The sequence below is a fragment of the Sprattus sprattus genome (assembly GCF_963457725.1).
Source record: "Sprattus sprattus genome assembly, chromosome: 1".
Lineage (NCBI taxonomy): Eukaryota > Metazoa > Chordata > Actinopteri > Clupeiformes > Clupeidae > Sprattus > Sprattus sprattus.
This window is the reverse complement of record NC_137920.1, coordinates 55,476,381-55,493,504: the sequence shown is the minus strand read 5'-3', so window position 1 is coordinate 55,493,504 and position 17,124 is coordinate 55,476,381. Positions and strand designations below refer to the sequence as shown.

At 46.2% G+C, this 17,124-nt stretch overlaps 1 protein-coding gene across 1 annotated transcript in view; it reads right to left on the bottom strand.

Annotated features, from left to right (window-relative positions):
- Positions 1–607: 607 nt before the first annotated feature.
- The window catches only part of frem2a (FRAS1 related extracellular matrix 2a), a gene marked incomplete at its 3' end in the record, with an annotated part of 41,275 nt that continues 24,758 nt past the window's right edge, over positions 608–17,124 (bottom strand). The window contains exons 7-24 of the mRNA XM_080845067.1: positions 13,111–13,260; positions 11,897–12,106; positions 11,340–11,537; positions 10,804–10,968; positions 10,524–10,706; positions 10,105–10,235; positions 9,498–9,671; positions 8,547–8,850; positions 7,502–7,633; positions 6,721–7,052; positions 4,505–4,697; positions 4,186–4,290; positions 3,728–3,852; positions 3,179–3,313; positions 2,642–2,768; positions 1,665–1,852; positions 1,291–1,437; positions 608–1,114 (exon numbers count right to left, since the gene is read on the bottom strand). Of these exons, the coding sequence (XP_080701193.1) occupies positions 608–1,114; positions 1,291–1,437; positions 1,665–1,852; positions 2,642–2,768; positions 3,179–3,313; positions 3,728–3,852; positions 4,186–4,290; positions 4,505–4,697; positions 6,721–7,052; positions 7,502–7,633; positions 8,547–8,850; positions 9,498–9,671; positions 10,105–10,235; positions 10,524–10,706; positions 10,804–10,968; positions 11,340–11,537; positions 11,897–12,106; positions 13,111–13,260 (3,506 nt within the window). The remainder of the gene's footprint in view (positions 1,115–1,290; positions 1,438–1,664; positions 1,853–2,641; positions 2,769–3,178; positions 3,314–3,727; positions 3,853–4,185; positions 4,291–4,504; positions 4,698–6,720; positions 7,053–7,501; positions 7,634–8,546; positions 8,851–9,497; positions 9,672–10,104; positions 10,236–10,523; positions 10,707–10,803; positions 10,969–11,339; positions 11,538–11,896; positions 12,107–13,110; positions 13,261–17,124) is intronic.

The window sequence follows — 17,124 nt, the reverse complement described above, 5'->3', positions numbered from 1 at the left end:
CTGTAGCCTGAGTTTCCTGCAATGTCATGCTTGGGACACGAAACACCTAGACATCCAGTTTTATTCCATTTACAAGAAGACATTTAGAAAATTGCACTGAGTTTATTTGAAATCATTCTGAATTTTAAATGAACTTTAATATAATCTGCTCGTCAAGGACACACAACTCAGACATATATTAACAAATATGCTTTAGGTAAGAATGGGAACAGTTTAAATGTACTGTTCTAGCCACAAAAAAACCCAATGGTTTTTAAAAGCTCTTACGCACTGACAATACTCTCAGACACAATTCATTTAAAATCCATATGCATGTTATCACAAAGACATGCCACCAGCAATCCGATTAGACCAAAAAGTCTTTTATATAATGAATGAGCAGTTTAAAAAATGTAAAAATATTTCTCTCTGCAACTTATCAAAGAAGTTTTCTTGGACTGTGGTACTCAGTAGATTTCTGACAATGTGTGACTATTTGAGAGGCACTTGCAAAAAGAAAAAGGGATGAAAAGAATATCAAAGAGGGGGGGGGGGGGGGGGGGGGGCGCACACACACACATAAAAAAAAGACCCTGTAGGGTTTATTTTTCTCTGTCCCGTGTGTCCGTCACACCTCTGAACTGTCAGTGCTGTCGTAGGACTTGTCTGTCACCATCACCGGCTGCATACTGCCCGAGGGCTTGGGTGCCTTCTTGGCCCCTTTCTGACGGGACCGCAGCAGGAGTGCCAACACGACCGCTAGCAGCACGGTGAGCAGGAGGCCCACCAGGACGCCCACCACTGTCACGGCATCCTCCTCCCCGCGCTTGCTGCTCCGCTCGCGGGGCAGCACGCCGTCTTCCAGGGCCTCGTCCCCGTTGCTCGCCCGCCGGCGGCTGCGGTCCAGGGCGATGTGCATGATGTTGGTGCCCCGGTTGTTGTCGGTGCCGATGTTCTCGGCCAAGGCGGGCACTTCGCCAGCGGCCCTCCTGGAGCGGGAGTGCAGAGCCGGCAGGTTGTCGCCCGACACTACCGAGTGGTACTCCAGGCTCCTCTTGCCGATGCCACGGTTGGCGTTTTCTTTGGAGCGCACGGTGTAGATGGTGTGGATGTACCACTCCCTCCCGGCTGCCACCTACACACATACAGGACATTGGGTCACAAAATTTGGTATATATTTCAGCCCATTGGGGCCCCTGTTGATGCTGCTTTCTGATAAACAGCTGGCCTTACACTTTCCACACTTGTTACATGTATAAGTATCGACAGATATCTGCGGTGAGACGCAATTAAGTGCAGTTGAAGTCAGACCTGGAACATGGCGGCCGAGTCCACCCTGAAGCCATCGGAGCCTGGCTGTTTGACCAGCGTCAGTGCTGAGGGGTCATCCACTGCCAAGAGGGCGTTGAAGGGCACGTCTCCAAACGACCTGGCCTGGGTCTCGGGCTGGGCTTTATCCTGTCGGAGAACAGAAGGGCATCAGGCAGTCAGACATCACATCACTGATCAAACAGAAGACACCTCTGAAGTTCTGAGACAATACCAGAGTGTGCGTGCGTGCGTGCGTGCGTGCGTGCGTGCGTGCGTGCGTGCGTGCGTGCGTGCGTGCGTGCGTGCGTGTGTGTGTGTGTGTCTGTGTGTGAGTGTCTGTGTCTGTATCTGTGTGTTTGTAGGGGAGGGCTTACAATGATCTTGAATCTGTAGAGGAGGGTCGGGGAGTCTGCCAGGCATCCAAACTCAGACTTGGTGGGGTTGTACTTGGGCACGTACCCGTCGGCTCCAGTGCACAGAAACACTTTCTCAATGCTGCAGTGGAAAGAGTCACCTAAGTTCTGCACAGGGTCCACCATGACCCTTCCATAGATTGTTTCACCTAAATAAGGATATGAACACAAAGACTGAAATAAAAGGGTGGCCAGTCTATGGCATAAACAGCCATACAAGGAAAAAACCTACACATTATTTTACTGCTAAATAACACAAGCATACACAAATATATGATTTAAACTGACATCAGATTTCGGGGGGTTTATGCGGGACCTCTCCTACCCACAGTGAGTTTATGAAGTGTCAGCACCGTAAAGTACAATCCAGAGAGAAGCTTTGTCTCTGTTGCTTGATGTACCTTAGCACTTTGATGTTCTTGGCAGTGCCTTGCCAGTTGTTGTGAACACAGCCCCCAAGCCACTTGTTTTCTGGTCCCGTATGTCTAACAGCAATCTAAGACTAAATGTGTTGCTCACTGGTACCTGGACTTTCAGCACGAAAGGGTAACAGACCACATTATCGTGGATGCACTGTCCCACACATATAATGATGAAGACTGGTGTGTGCACGTGTGTGTTTTACATACCGGTTTGTACGTTTTCACACTGTTTATGGTTAAATGTTTTTTATTTGTGCTGCAACATATGCGTTATTAGGATGTTATCAGATCGGGGTCACTCTCGGTCCCGCTAGAGAGCACTAGGGTGGGTGTGTTATGTCTAGGGACGTATACTTGTTTATGAAAATAACTCCTTAAAAGGTATTTTGTTGTTCTTGCTGTAGTGTCCTGAGTGGTTGTTTAATCTATCCTGCTAGCCTGTCCCGAGTGGGTGTGTGAGTCACCTGAATTGCATTTTTTTTTAATTGAGATTTTTGAAAACGTTTGGTGCCTTACCCTCTGAGAAGGCGGCGTCGCTCTCCTGACCGAAGCCCATGGAGCCATCCGACAGCCAGAGGGACCTCTTGGACAGCAGGAACATCTGCGTGTTCAGACTGAACTCCACAGCCACGGGGTCACTCACCTGCAAACCAACACATAGCGAAATTAGACAGGGCCCAGCTTGGTTATGTATCAAATGCAATAATGATCAATTTGATTAAGGAACATAATACTAGAGCGAATAACAGTACGATTCTAATTGTCGGGTCTTCTGCAGAGGGAGCGTGCTATGTGTTTCCATCCCAGCATACTGCATTCGGATAACTCTAACTGCACTGGCAAACTTTTGGACACTATCCGCAAATGTAATCCTGTGTTTTGTTTACTAACATTGCACTCAAAAATTTAAGGGAGCCCTGAATGTTCTGGACAGAGGCCCTGGATTAAGACAGGGATTATAACTTCCCGAAGGACAAGAATGTTAGGCAGGGCTCAGGGTGAGGTGTTGTGTCAGGGCCCCAGGATTCTTTCGGCCTTGGCTGGGCTGTTTACCTGCTGGAAGCGAATGTCCATGTCAAAGGTGATGGGCTCCCTGGGGTTGCAGACAGGGGGAACAGAATACTCCACATTCATGGCAGCTGTACAGGGGATCAGCTTTACAGCGAACGTGCCTGAGTAGTCGCGTACCTAAAAAAACGTGACATATCCATTAGCACAAAAGATCAAGATAAAGAACTAGCCAGATACAATTTAGAGTTAGGTACAATCCAGATACTATAATGTAGTGTTAATATAAAAAGACATAGAGCTTTTATGGTTAACACAGAAACATTTAAAAAAAACTAAAATGTCCCATATCATATGCTTAGCATTACCAATCCATGCTCATTTATAGCCTTTGCATTTCGAGAATGTTTCATATAAGGCTGTTCTAAGTAATATATTGTGGTAAATGTGGTCTGAAGTGGCAGACCAACACCCTAGACCTCACAGCTACTGTGCTAGCACTCTGGGCCCTACTGTAGCCAGAGTGCATTCTCAACCACCTGAATAACCCTCGTCATCACAATTCATTTATGTTGTAGGGCGTAAGAAACTTACTGCAAAGTCAGACATGAAGGTCCACTGCTGCACTGGCTGGTGATAGGTGGGCTCAGTCCGCACAAGGGACAGGTTAAAGGTCAGCCCGGGGTGGTTCATACTCATGACCATAGAATTGCTGGATGCTGAATGAAAATACAGAAGCGAACAGGAAATGAACAGCAAATTCACAAAAATATTCCTGAATATTCCAATGAGTGTGTTGAGACAATAAATGTAGTCAGTTGATTTTGAGGTGGATGAGGGGTTCTACATACCTTTCTGTCTTTTGTCCTCTCTCTTGGAACGTCCTTTGCTCCCTAACAAATATAATTAAAAAAGATGAAACATTGCCGACAGTATGTAACATTTCTAGTGTGCTGAATACATAATACTCAGCCACTGTTCAGCCACAACACACTAAATATTCATGTGCTGTGTTGTGTAATGTATGCAAGCAAGCAAACTGCTGTCCTCACCTGGGTGGGACGCCACAAACAGGCCCCTGAAGCGGGCCTCCGTGCGGAAGTTGACCACGAGCCGTCCCTGCTCATTAATCCTCATGCTGGTTGGGTACAAGGCACCTAGAGACGGAAACACACGGGGTACTTTTATATTTTCTTCATTGTGAATTCATACTGAATTCAAGAGGCTGCAACTCTATCAGAACAATTCCCTTATTTTTTTGAATGTGTGGGTTTTTTTTTAGGGAAAATCTGAAAATATCAAGAAATGTCCGGTAAACCAAACTACCAAACTAAACGAAGTATGTCGGAGGCGGAGCCACTATGGTCTTACCCTGCAGCTCTGCCTGTGGGGGGCTGCCGATCCCGTCCTGCCACAGGATGGCCGTGTCATAGGTGAAGGTGAGCCGCAGCTCTGACTGCAGGTCGAAGTGCTGCCAGCCGCCGATGCCCACGGGCGAGTGGAAGACGTAGGAGACGTGGAGGGGCACACGGAGCGTCACGTAGGACTGGACCAGGTTCAGCACCTGCACAGCGGACAGAAGAGTTGGCATTCAGTCAACAGTTGGCACTTTAATATGAGAGTTGCGTTTCGAACTGTTCCTTGGTCATAAACTCCACTTGTAAAAATTCTACAAAATCAGAACAGGTTATGGCATGTGAAAATACTCAATTTTACAGTCTAATTTTCTGACAGGAAGTAATCATTTGGCAGCAAAAACATGGCCTTTGCATGCATTCCAACACAACATGGATTTACAAAGTTTTGCCTCAGGATATTTCCAGTGCTAACAGTTGTCTCTGTCACGGCCTAACATCTGTTGTGGTGAGATATGGAGTAGAGAAATGGTCACAGGATGGTGACATGTTTCCACCTGATATCTCCCGACAGTGAGGGCAGCAGGCCCACCATTTAAACCTCCAACTGTGCTAACATGCAGCTCAGAAACAGAACATTTTGAATGACAGCAAACTACAAAAAACATGAATTAATTAACTAGAAAAAAGTAAAACATTAAAGTGACTGTTTCATTGTTTGCTTGCCTAAAGACTACTCAAAGTCTGTTGATCTGCACTATGCTGGTAACGACATTCAGCCCAGAGCTAGTTATTTGCCAAGTGTTTGCCATAAAAATGTGATAAGCTGTCTTCAGCGATTCTCTTAAAAGAAATACATTCATAAAAATGTATAAATAAATAAGTTAATTCAATAAAATATAAATATAATTAAATATTCAGCAATGGCATATTGTAAAACAATATGTCTCAAAAACACATTTCCAACAGCGTGAAGCCAACTTATAACCAGACGCTGATAAGACACTAGCATCTAAAACATCCGCGAACAGAACAAAAGGACAAAAGGTGTGAACCTAAATAAACAGTGCCTCCTAGAGAACCTTTGTCGGAGGCGTCCCAAAAACAGCAACCGAGTGGAATGAGTGTGCATGGGTGAGACGGCCCCCTGCAGTCAGTGCCAGCGTCGACAGAACCGCCCCAGCGCAGTGACACTGATCTGCCCTAACGAAGCCAGCATGGCCCACTAAGCACATACAAGTCCACTGATCATATCCCATTACACGTCTAACAGCGAAAGGTCAGGAGGGACAATTACACATGACCTCTATGTCCAAGATGAGAGAGGAGTGTGTGTATGTGAGTGTTTGTAGTGAATAAGAGAATGAAAGAGAGCAAGAGAGAGAGGGCGGGCAGGGGGTGGGGGGGTAGAACAGGAGCAGACGGAGAGACAAACAATGAGACAGAGATGATGAAGGACCTGCAGGACATCCAAAAACCAGGTGATGTCTGCCAACCAACAAAAGCAACAGCAACCACTGGCTCTCCCCAATCCCCACAGGCCCTGACAGGGTGAGGTGCTGTTTACAGAGGTGGGGAGAGACAGACCGCAGCTAAAACAGACCTCTGTGAGCCAAGTGGGCCAAGGGATTGGAAAGGCCTGCTGTAATATTCAAGCTATTGATCACATCACACTGGATGAAGCTGATCTAAAGCAAAACTACTCAAGGGAAAAATCAAGTTTGATTATCTACAGCTACATAGAAAAATGCCATTCAATTTAGTTTACTGCAAAAAGGGCCTACTTGTCCACAGGTCCCACATGAAACAAAGAAATAGCCCACTATTAATGGGAAAGTGCAAGGAATGCCAGCTTTGGTTTAGTCTACAATGCCCAGACACATCCCTTCCAGGTGGGGGTACTGCACTAAACAGCATTTCTCAGCTTCCTGGTAAAATTGCAAGGCATGCTATATTTCTGTTTGTTTGTAGTTTCACTAGTTGATAAAGTAGTTCATTTAAATCAGTGCAAATGCAAATATTCATGTAGTTGAATTACCAGCAAACTAGTGCAAAATGTTGTAACGTAGTGTGAAAGGCTGAAGATTTCAGATGGAAATGAACAATGTTTTCCTCACAGACAAAATACTACAATATCATTCTTAGAAGAGTGACATGGTTTTAGCAGACATTTGGTCACATGATCTTTGATATGGCAATACCGCCTGTCTCATGCACAGCTGTGGTGCTCACCTGACCGTCAGTGCCAATGGATCCTCCGCAGTCGGTGAGCAGCTCGGACATGTCGTAGTAGCTGACGAACTCCCACAGGCAGGCCTCAAGGTTGAGGTTCCTGTAGAAGCGCAGTGTGCTGTTGCTCCTGAGGGGGGCGCTGTACTGGTACGGTGAGATCTCGCCGATGCTCTCCGGGTTGCGGGTGGCCTCGGTGACGAAGCCGTAGCGCGTGCTCACCTCGTTGTAGTCCAGCAGGTTGGAGCAGCGGTGGTTGCCCACGCGCGTACCGTCAGGGCTGAGAGTCAGCTCGAAGTTGGACAGAGGGCGCGTGGAGATCACAGGCAGCATACCTGATGGAGAGACACAGAGAGAGAGAGAAAGAGAATGAGAGAGAGAGAGAGAGAGACAAGAGAGAGACAGAGAGAAAGAGAGACAGAAAGAGAGATAGTGAGAGAGAGAGAGAGAGGGAGAGATAGTGAGAGAGAGAGAGAGATAGTGAGAGAGAGAGAGAGAGAGAGAGAGAGAGAAAGAGTGAGAGAGATAGGAAGAGTGGAGGTAATAAGAAAGAAGCAAAGAAGTGGGAAAAAAAGAAATCAAAGAGAAATGGAGAGAGAGAGGGAAGAAGAGAAACAGAAAAGGAAAAAAAAGAAAGAAAGGAAGGATGGATGGAAAGGATATATTATAACTGGAACTTAGTGAAGGGCAAGAGTAATTTCCAGGGGATTAGTTTCGAATGTCTTGGCTGGTCTAGTATTGCATTCTGTCCCACTGCCAAACAGCTGGAGGGGGACGTCCTCACCATCAATGTGGGGCATGGTGACAGTCAGCTTGATCAGGTTGGCGTGCTCGGGGTCGTCCGCGCCTGTGTAGCGCAGCTTGGCAGAGAATGGCTCGGCGCCCACTGTGCCCACTTTGCGAGGCTGGCACATGCCTGTGACGAAAAGCAAGATAGGCCATCAGCTAAATGATGCATTGGCAACACACTGGATAGGACAATAACTATTTGCTGTATGTTGTCTGGATGATTTCTTATTTAGATTGGATGATGGCAGACAATTATTCTCATCACAGAAACAGTGGTGTATCTCAGGGGAAAAAAAACTACTGAAAATGTTGTTGTTGTTCTTCATTCTGCTTAGTTGTATTTGCCATCCTGTGATATGCAGTCTGTGTTTTTCAGACGAACCACAATAATGTGGTACTATAGGCATGACCAACAGACAGTGTTTCACATGTTCCAGTGCATGTCATGCATTTATCTGTGCCCCACCCACAGGTATTTGTTTACATTGTTTTTGGCCCTTTCACCTTGCCTCCATGTGAAAATGTACCGCTAATAACTACATATACACCACTGCACCAGTGTTTGTGTGTGTGCGTGTTGCGTGTATGTGTGTATGTGTGTATGTGTGTATGTGTGTATGTGTGTATGTGTGTATGTGTGTATGTGTGTATGTGTGTATGTGTGTATGTGTATGCATTGCGTGTATGTGTGTCGGTGTGTGTGTTCGCATTGCATGTATGCGTGTGCGCTGTGTGTATGTGTGGGTTGCGTGTATGTATGTGTGTGTGTGTGTGTGTGTGTGTGTATGTGTGTGTGTTGCGTGTATGCATGTATGCGTGTAAGTGTGTGTGTGTGCGAGTCTGTGTGTGTGAGTGTGTGTGTGCTTTGTGTGTATGTGTGTGTGTGTGTGCCTATGTGTGTGTGTGTGTGTGTGTGTGTGTGTGTGTGTGCGCGAGTCTGTGTGTGTGAGTGTGTGTGTGCGTTGTGTGTTTGTGTGTGTGTGTGCGTATGTGTGTGTGTGTGTGTGTGTGTGTGTGTGTGTGTGTGTGTGTGCCCTCACCCTCCTCTTGGCTGATGGTTATGATGGGACTGCTGAGCTCCAGGCCCTCGTTCCCGTTGGAGTTGACGGCACGGGCGGCGCACTGCACCCGTGAGCCGGCCTGGAAGTAGACGGAGTCCAGCGTGATCATCTTGGACGAGGTGAAGAAGGTGTCAAAGTCGGCCTCGCGCATGGGGCTGGTGACGCCGTCCGGCCCAGCGGGGGCGCTGATGAGCCAGCGGTAGCGTGTCAGGGTGTCATTGATGTTCTCGCTCACGCAGATGGAGCCTGTCTTGTCGAAGTCGGGAAATCTGGGGTTGCAAGCCTGCGTGTGCGCGAGGAGGTGAGAACAGACAAGAGAGGAATGTGTGAAGTGGGAAACATGATTTCAAAAAGAGAAAGAGAGAGAGAAGAAAAATGCTAAAGCACACAGAAAAAAGTCAAAGGCTGATGGTATTTTACTGTATGTATGTGCGTGTGTGTGTGTGCGTGTGTGTGTGTGTGTGTGTGTGAGAGTGTGTGTCTGTGTCTGTGTCTGTGTCTGTGTCTGTGTCTGTGTCTGTGTCTGTGTCTGTGTCTGTGTCTGTGTCTGTGTCGGTGTCGGTGTCGGTGTCTGTGAATGAGGGGGCTAACACAGCAGGATAGTGTATTTACCAATCTAGCCTCAGGTTTTAAAAACTCTATACTGGTCAACACACTTTTTTATCCCTACTATTTATAAGTTTGTGTATTACTTCTGTAATAGCCTTTTCTTAAGTCCAATGTTTTTCTCCTAATTATTGAATGTCTCTAGGTACCGTTATGCAAATAGGACACACAAGCATGGTGAGCAACATGCTTTAGTCCCTGTGTTATTTTTTTTCTCTTTACTAAGCACCCGGTAGTGTGTGGAAAGATAATTATAGCTACTCGACAGCGCCAGCCAGTGTGACTGACAGGTGTTGGCTGCAGAGCTGCTTTTGATCGGCGTACCGTGACACATATGACAGGGTAGCCAGCTGGAGGCTTGAGGTTCTCCTTGGACCCGACGTCTCTCTTGGTTCTGACGCCGTCGTAGTGAAGCAGAGACGCCACGCGAGGAAGAGAGGGGAAGGTGACGTCGGCCATGCTGTTCGTCTCCTCGATGTACACGATAGCCTTGGTCGTCTGTCGAACAAAACACAGCGGGGAGCCCCGTCAGCTTCAGATGTAAGACAGGCGCATGGGACAGATTCATACCAGTGCGTAGGCTACGAAGTTCAGGGAACCAAAGTTATCTTAGTTTACATGCGACATGTCAGCATGATTTAAACAGGGAGCGAGCCATTTTTCATAGTTTGTAGTTTTAGGAATAAACATTGGTTATTCAAACTCCATAGCAAACTGAATTAATTTTTTCACTTGGAGGTCGTAGGAATTATAAATGTACTACAGATGTTAAAACCTATTGTTCTCTGTGTCGGTTTCTTGAGGAGTGCCGCTTCTATAAAAAGCAGCTCATTAGTAAGAGCAGGAGGAGCATTTCAAGGACAAAGAGTCAGAGAGAAGTACCGAAGCTCTCAGATATGAAACCATAAGTGGAAGAAGCATTCTCCCCAACCTGAATCTCAGCCACCATGTTCTCGTCGGGCTTCAGGTGGACGGTGAAGGCCTCCCTCATCTCTCTCACGCCGTCATACAGCACCTCCACCTCCACAATGTGCTCCTTGTCGCCCTGTTTGAACTCAACATCTCCACAGATACACCATGGATTTCACTAACGGGTACCACACCACACTTTCCATTTCCCTTCTATGCATCTGAGTATACCGTATATGTGTTAAATTGTGAATTAGTAACTTCTGAAATTGAATGTGTGAGTGTGAAAGAAAAACATACCAACACCCCTTGGTGCAAGCTTGTGGCATCATTAGTAAAGTTTTCAAGTTTAACATGTATTACTGAATTAAATATGAATAAACTTTACTCGGGTATTAAGCCACATGCACAATCACCACGTGGACAGGCACGGCTCCTTACCTTCCGAGATGGGATGGTAGTCCTCCCCGGACGTGGCCGACCCGTCCTTGGTGTGGACCCTCACCACGGAAACCTTGGAGGTGTCGCCAACTCGGAGCACGGGGATTTTGACCACCGTCACCTGACCTGCCTCCTTGGGCTCGTTCACGCTGAACTTGATCTCCCCCAGCCTGATGATGGACTCTATGGAGACGGGAGACAAGAAGGTTCCAGACGTCAGGAGAGGAACTGACCGCCATGGCTGTGATCTTTATGTGTGGGGATGTCTTTCAGCTCTTACTGTCGGCCGTGTCCTGTATCTTCACGAGGGCCTCCTCCTGAGGTCCAACGCTAGCTCCGAAAGGAGAGTTGCTCTTCGGTGTGCCCAGCCGAAGCCTCAGCTCCTCCTCTTCCTCAAAGATCAGATCATCCACCAGCTTCAGCACGCATGGCTTCTCTGACTCACCTGTGTGCACACATACAAACATACACAGACACACACAGACACGCACAGACACACACATAACCACACACACATACACACAGAGAGAGAAATGTCACTTTCAAAACAACCCTATGATTGCAAAATTTCAAAAGAGAATAAAAAATACACTTGAAAGCCCTTTCAGGTTATGAACCATTCACATTTAAGTTTTAACACTTAATTATCAATAGGAATGCTCTTTGCGGTTTTTTTCCTCCATTACGAATAATTGTAAATACTAAAAACTAGATCTAAAAAATGTAAAAACTAAAAACCATCAACCTCGAGCAGACCAACAAACCAAACAACCAAACCCAACCCCCATGCCGGTCCTGCCAGTGCAGCCACGGTACCTGGCAAGAAGGTGACGATGGAGCCATCGGTGTTGGGTCTCTCCTCAAAGTCGTCCACCACCTCAGCCGAACCCTGGCGGGTGTAGCAGCGCACAGTGGAGGTGAAGCTCAGGTCGCCGCTGCGCTTCACCACGGCTGAGATGGTGCCCTCGCTCTCCTCGCCTGAGTACACAGCCTGTAGGAACTGCATCTTCGGCACTGGAGGAGCAGGGGAGTGCAGAGGAAGACGTTTAATTTGATGCAGATTTGGTGTTTGGTGTTTATTTGGGGGTCATACACCAAAATTGTTTGTTGACTAACTGCATGACTTGGGGGGGGGGGGGGGGGGGGGGGGTTCATGATGACACCGCAAAAACAAAGTGATTAATTTTCAAAAGAGATGTGAGAATACGTTTATGTTATCCATTTATGTATGTATGGTGGAAGGGTTGAATATCCTAGATCGATGTGTGTGTGTGTGTGTGTGTGTGTGTGTGTGTGTGTGTGTGTGTGTGTGTGTGTGTGTGGGTGTGTGTGTGTGCGTGCGTGTGTGTCTGTGTGTGTGATTCTGAACTCACAGTCTGACACAGAATCATTTATGGACACTGTGGCCCTGCCAGGCTCTCCTATGACACCGTTAGACGGCAGACGCAGAACCAGTTCAAACTTCTCTGTGCCCTCCAGCGCCGGCTTGCCCAGGTCGTCCAGGATGGTGACCCGGAACGTCTGCATGTTGACCCCAGGTGCAAAGTCCATGTTCTGACTGATGCCCACGTAGTCCTGACCAGCTATGATTCAAAGACAGACCAAAAAATAGAAAAGTAATATTACAACAAAATATAAACGGGAACAAAGGTTAGGGTGAGGTCAAAGTCTCACACAGTGAGAAATATCCTTATTCTGGTTCTTTTGAGAGTGAGTGAGAGAGAGAGAGAGAGAGAGAGAGAGAGCGAGAGAGAGAGGGGTAGAGAGAGACATAGAGAGAGAGAGAGAGAGAGAGAGAGACAGAGAGAGAGAGAGAGAGAGAGAGAGAGATGCTGCTGTTGCATTTTTTACAGGATCAAAAATCCAATCACACAGGAGGGCTTTCAGCTTCCGAGTGCAGCGAGTTGCGGGTGCTGAGAAAAGGATTAGCCACTCAGCTCCAAGCACTGCAGAATCACTGGGGGGACAGAGGATGGCCACAGAGAGTCATAGAGAGGGAGAGATAGGGAGAGAGAGAGACAGACAGAGAGAGAGACAGAAGGAGAGTTGCAGACTTGCTGATCTGTTTCCACTGCAGCTGACTGATGGAAGTCTACAGCACAGATTAACTCCATCCACACTCCAATTTACTGACATCAAGTGAACTCAATGTATTGACAAATACTTTCCATGCATGAAATTATACTCAGAATACACTGTTTTCAATGTACTGCAATGCGGTAGATTAATTGAGCGATGGATTACAATATAAATACATGGATTTTCTCAAAGAAAAAAGAAACTGGCACTGATCCAAGAACTGAGTGTAAATATAGCTAAGAACCAACAATGTAGGTGGGGTTAGATAGACATTCGTCCCTGCCTGTCTGTTTGCATGTCCCTTCTTTTTACAGCACATATATTTAAATGACAGTATGAGATGTTGTTGCAACTCTGCGCGGGAAAAGAATCTTATTCAATCTTTAAATGAGTTTGTAAAACTTTGTTCCTCTTATCTACAGGGCCATAGCCATGGCTGATCCCTGTTCCTAGGTGGTCGGACATATTAAATTGCTAGTGTCACGGGGTGTATGGCGGTCCACTTTACCTTCTGCAGAAACAGGGTCAGTCTTGCGCGACCGGACAGTAACTGCAGCCGCTTTGGAAAGGTCTGTTCCTGTCCTCCAAACTCGCACTTCCACATAGCCAGCACTTTCATCCACAGAATACTCCATCTCCCCGAAATAGAACACAGGAGCTGAGGGGAGAGGAAGCCAATCACAAAGAAAGCAAAAAAAGATCAATGGATCAGTTGCTATGCAATGTTCATCATCAGTAGATGGGCTTTCTGAAACATCAGGTCAACCAAAAATAAGTTGTAGCATCAAAAAAACTATGTAAATTATATAAAAGACAATATTTCAGCAATCTGTACAAACGTAAAAAACACACTTCCAGATCAATTGTAAATTGTTATTTGAAGCGCAATACAATTATATGGGATTCTACTGACCATGAATCAAGAGAAATAAAACCATGACGAAAAACTTCCAATAAGCAGATACTTAAACATTCATAGTGTTATCATTCCTTTGGCACAGCCATACTCAGTCTCCATTCTAAGCCTCTGGGATAAAAGCCTTTGCCAAATGGAGAAGAAACATTGAATCTAAATGCAAATGACAAATGATTGAGCATCAGATGATAGTTTTTCGCCGCAGTTGCATTTAATTAGTTCAACTGGTGTTGCTGAATTCTTGCTTGTAGTGAAGCATAGGATCATAAGGAGTTAATTTTAACTTGGGGACCACTGGAAATAGCCTTATGTGCAGTCGTATCCCCACAAAGTTTTCCATTTTGCGTCTCTTCTCGGAGTAATTTTAGCTAATGACGGGACACTGGGGTTGCGTCCCTGTCTCTGTGTTTGGCCTCAGCCTGAGCAGAAGCGTGATACTCCTGTGTCTCAGACAACACTGTGAGACGAGCGGCCTGGGTCCTTCTCAGCAGCATCCGTGGCCTCTTTTATCCACGGCAGTGCTGTGAGGCTGGGTTTCCATGCCAACGAGGCGACACCTTGTCTCCTGGTCGATGTTGTTGCTTCCCTTGTCGTACGGAAAGGCGAATGTTGATTTATTTATATAACATCCATGTTTTTTATGCAGAGTGCCCCATGAGGGGGGGCTTAAGTGTTTTATGTGACTTCTGTGGTAAGATGCTGCCCTGATAGATGACTCATATACACAATTACACACACACACAATTACACACACGCACACACGCACACACAAACACACACACACACGCACACACACACACACACACACACACACACACACACACACACACACACACACAGACACACAGACACACAGACACACAGACACGCATGCATGCACGCACGCACGCACGCACGCACGCACACAGGAATTGCATGCTATTTGGTTCTAAAAACACAACTGGCAATATAGTAAGCAAATGCACAGTACAACTGTAATGCAGAGTTTTCTTTCATATATCAAGCCTGAGGAAGACATCATATCATATGTGATCACTTGACGTAGCAAAACATGAATTATTCTGTCACACATTCAAACGGGAACAGCACACATCCCAAAGACAGGAGCGACCTGGAAACCAGATATATGTGTCATATGCACAAAGCATCTCTTCTCAGCCGGCTTCAAAGCCCCCCTGTCACCAGAACACGGAAAAAGATAACCCTGATTCAACCAGCCCTCCCGCTTCAACTGACTGCAAAAAAAGCACTCCGATCAGCAGACACCAGAGCAGGTTATAGGTGCTGTCTACACACAATCAAAAAGAACGACAACAGAACAGAACAGAACAGAACAGAACAGAACAGAACAGAACAGAACAGAACAGAACAGAACAGAACAGAACATCTTCTTCTCTCCTCTCCAAAGACATCTCCACTGGGAGAACACAAACTGTTCAGCTCTGGACACATCAAAACCACTGGTGTAACAGATGCACTAAACATTTAGGACAGTCTCCATTCAAGACCTCAGGAAGTACATGGCAGCACGATTATAAATCATTAGCCCCCCCTGACATTAATTGCATTGTTTTAAAGCCCCAATATGCAACAATTATACTTCAGGATTAGGGTTAGGATAAGCAGTTTAGCCTTAAAATAACAGCTTAAAAATTGAACCAATTGGGGCGCTACAATGACTTTTAATATAGAGAATCGCGTCCGTGCCATTGCGATAGCAGGGTCCATAGGCATATAACTGCGTTCTGTAGTTTTGCCTGCCGCAGCCCGCCGACCTGACTTGTTTACTTTCTGCCGATCTAGTAAGTAGCTTATTTGCCGTCTTGCTTTGTCTTATGTTGCACTTGCTTGATGTTTGACAGTGTAAGGACAGTCGTACTAGTTTGTCATAATGTCAAAGTCAGCACATTTCAAGAGATTTCGTTAGTTTTAGCTGCTAACATACCTTTAGCGAATAGCTAATTGTTCCGTTGTGCTGCTTTAATGATAGCCTTCAGGTCAGGGCACTGCTGCGAGATGGTTGCTAAGGTGAGGGCGTTGGAGGCACCTCCAGCCCAAAACTCCAGCACTGCCTCTCTCTAAAGAACAGAGCCCTGTCTGATGAGAGCCCTGTGATTGAAACGTGGGAGGGAAAAGTTGTCTGTTCTCTCTATAGCTCAGAGAGAAAAAAAAAAACCTGTTTGAGCTTGCCAGCTTGTTTATCTGTGGCAGAATGTGGAGTCAGGTGAATACGTTTTGACAGCTTTATGAACCGTTTCTCTGCAAAAAAAAAAAAGCAAATAAATAAATAAATCCCAGAAAGGCAGCACAGAAGACGAAATGAAAAAAAGCCCACCCTGCATTTCTTTGTTTTGACTTCAGTCAGTGTCTTTCATTCTGATTCTGTTGCTATTTTTAAAATTCCTTCTCTGGCAAAAAAAAGTATCTTTTCTGACACTAGCGAGCAGTCAGTGGATCAGGAAACAGGACATTTAGCAGTAACAGTCACTAAACATCCTCCTCCAAAGAAGAGCAAAGTCATATCATCAGTCGTCAGCCACTTGGACTGTTATACAACTACATCTGCTACCAAATGCTGGGAAATGTGAAGCTGAAGTCATGTTACGCAACACACTGCCTGCTCAGTACACTGAACACCAGCTTCTTCCCTCACACTAGAAGCCTCCACAACACACTGCCAGCTCAGTACACTGAACACCAGCCTCTTCCCTCACACTAGAAGCCTCCACAACACACTGCCTGCTCAGTACACTGAACACCAGCCTCTTCCCTCACACTAGAAGCCTCCACAACACACTGCCAGCTCAGTACACTGAACACCAGCCTCTTCCCTCACACTAGAAGCCTCCACAACACACTGCCTGCTCAGTACACTGAACACCAGCCTCTTCCCTCACACTAGAAGCCTCCACCAGAAGTTCTCAGTCCTTGCTGGTGCATCTAAGCTTCATATTCCAGTCAGGATATATTCACATACTATACAATCCATTAACTCCATTAAGTAAAACTAAATGAGTTTACCGTTTAGGTACAAGCTATGGAGTGGTGAAGCAACCACCGTCAATTAGGAATAAATTAGTGACTGACACTGATACCCAGGCAGCATGAGATATTCCTCTCCAACCTAGTAAATAGGGCTTGGAGGATTAGCAGTGAGATCCTCATGAAGCGCTAGCGTGTTGACTGGTGACTGATGACTCTATTTTGACATCTGAAGGTTTCTCCTATCCTCTGAATGACTTCTCAGCCGGATTAGTAGGGCTAGTGCTGCCCTAACATTAGGCCGTGACAGGGGCCGCGGGGACTATTCAAGCACAGGTTGGATAATTCATGATAATGCCCTGGAAGCATGTGCTGTGCAAATCCGTGATTCATTTCAGTGTGCGTGTTTCGTGTGTGTGTGCATGTCTAGTCTGTGTGTGTGTGTGTGTGTGTGTGTGTGTGTGGTGGGAGAGCTGAACATCCATGTGCACTGTGCTTGGGTCAGACTAAAGGTAGACTCTGAGCACTTCAGCTTGTCAAATATAATCCCAGCAGGTTAAAGGGGTTCTGGGAACTCTCTCATCCACACAGTGCTGAACACACACACACACACACACACACACA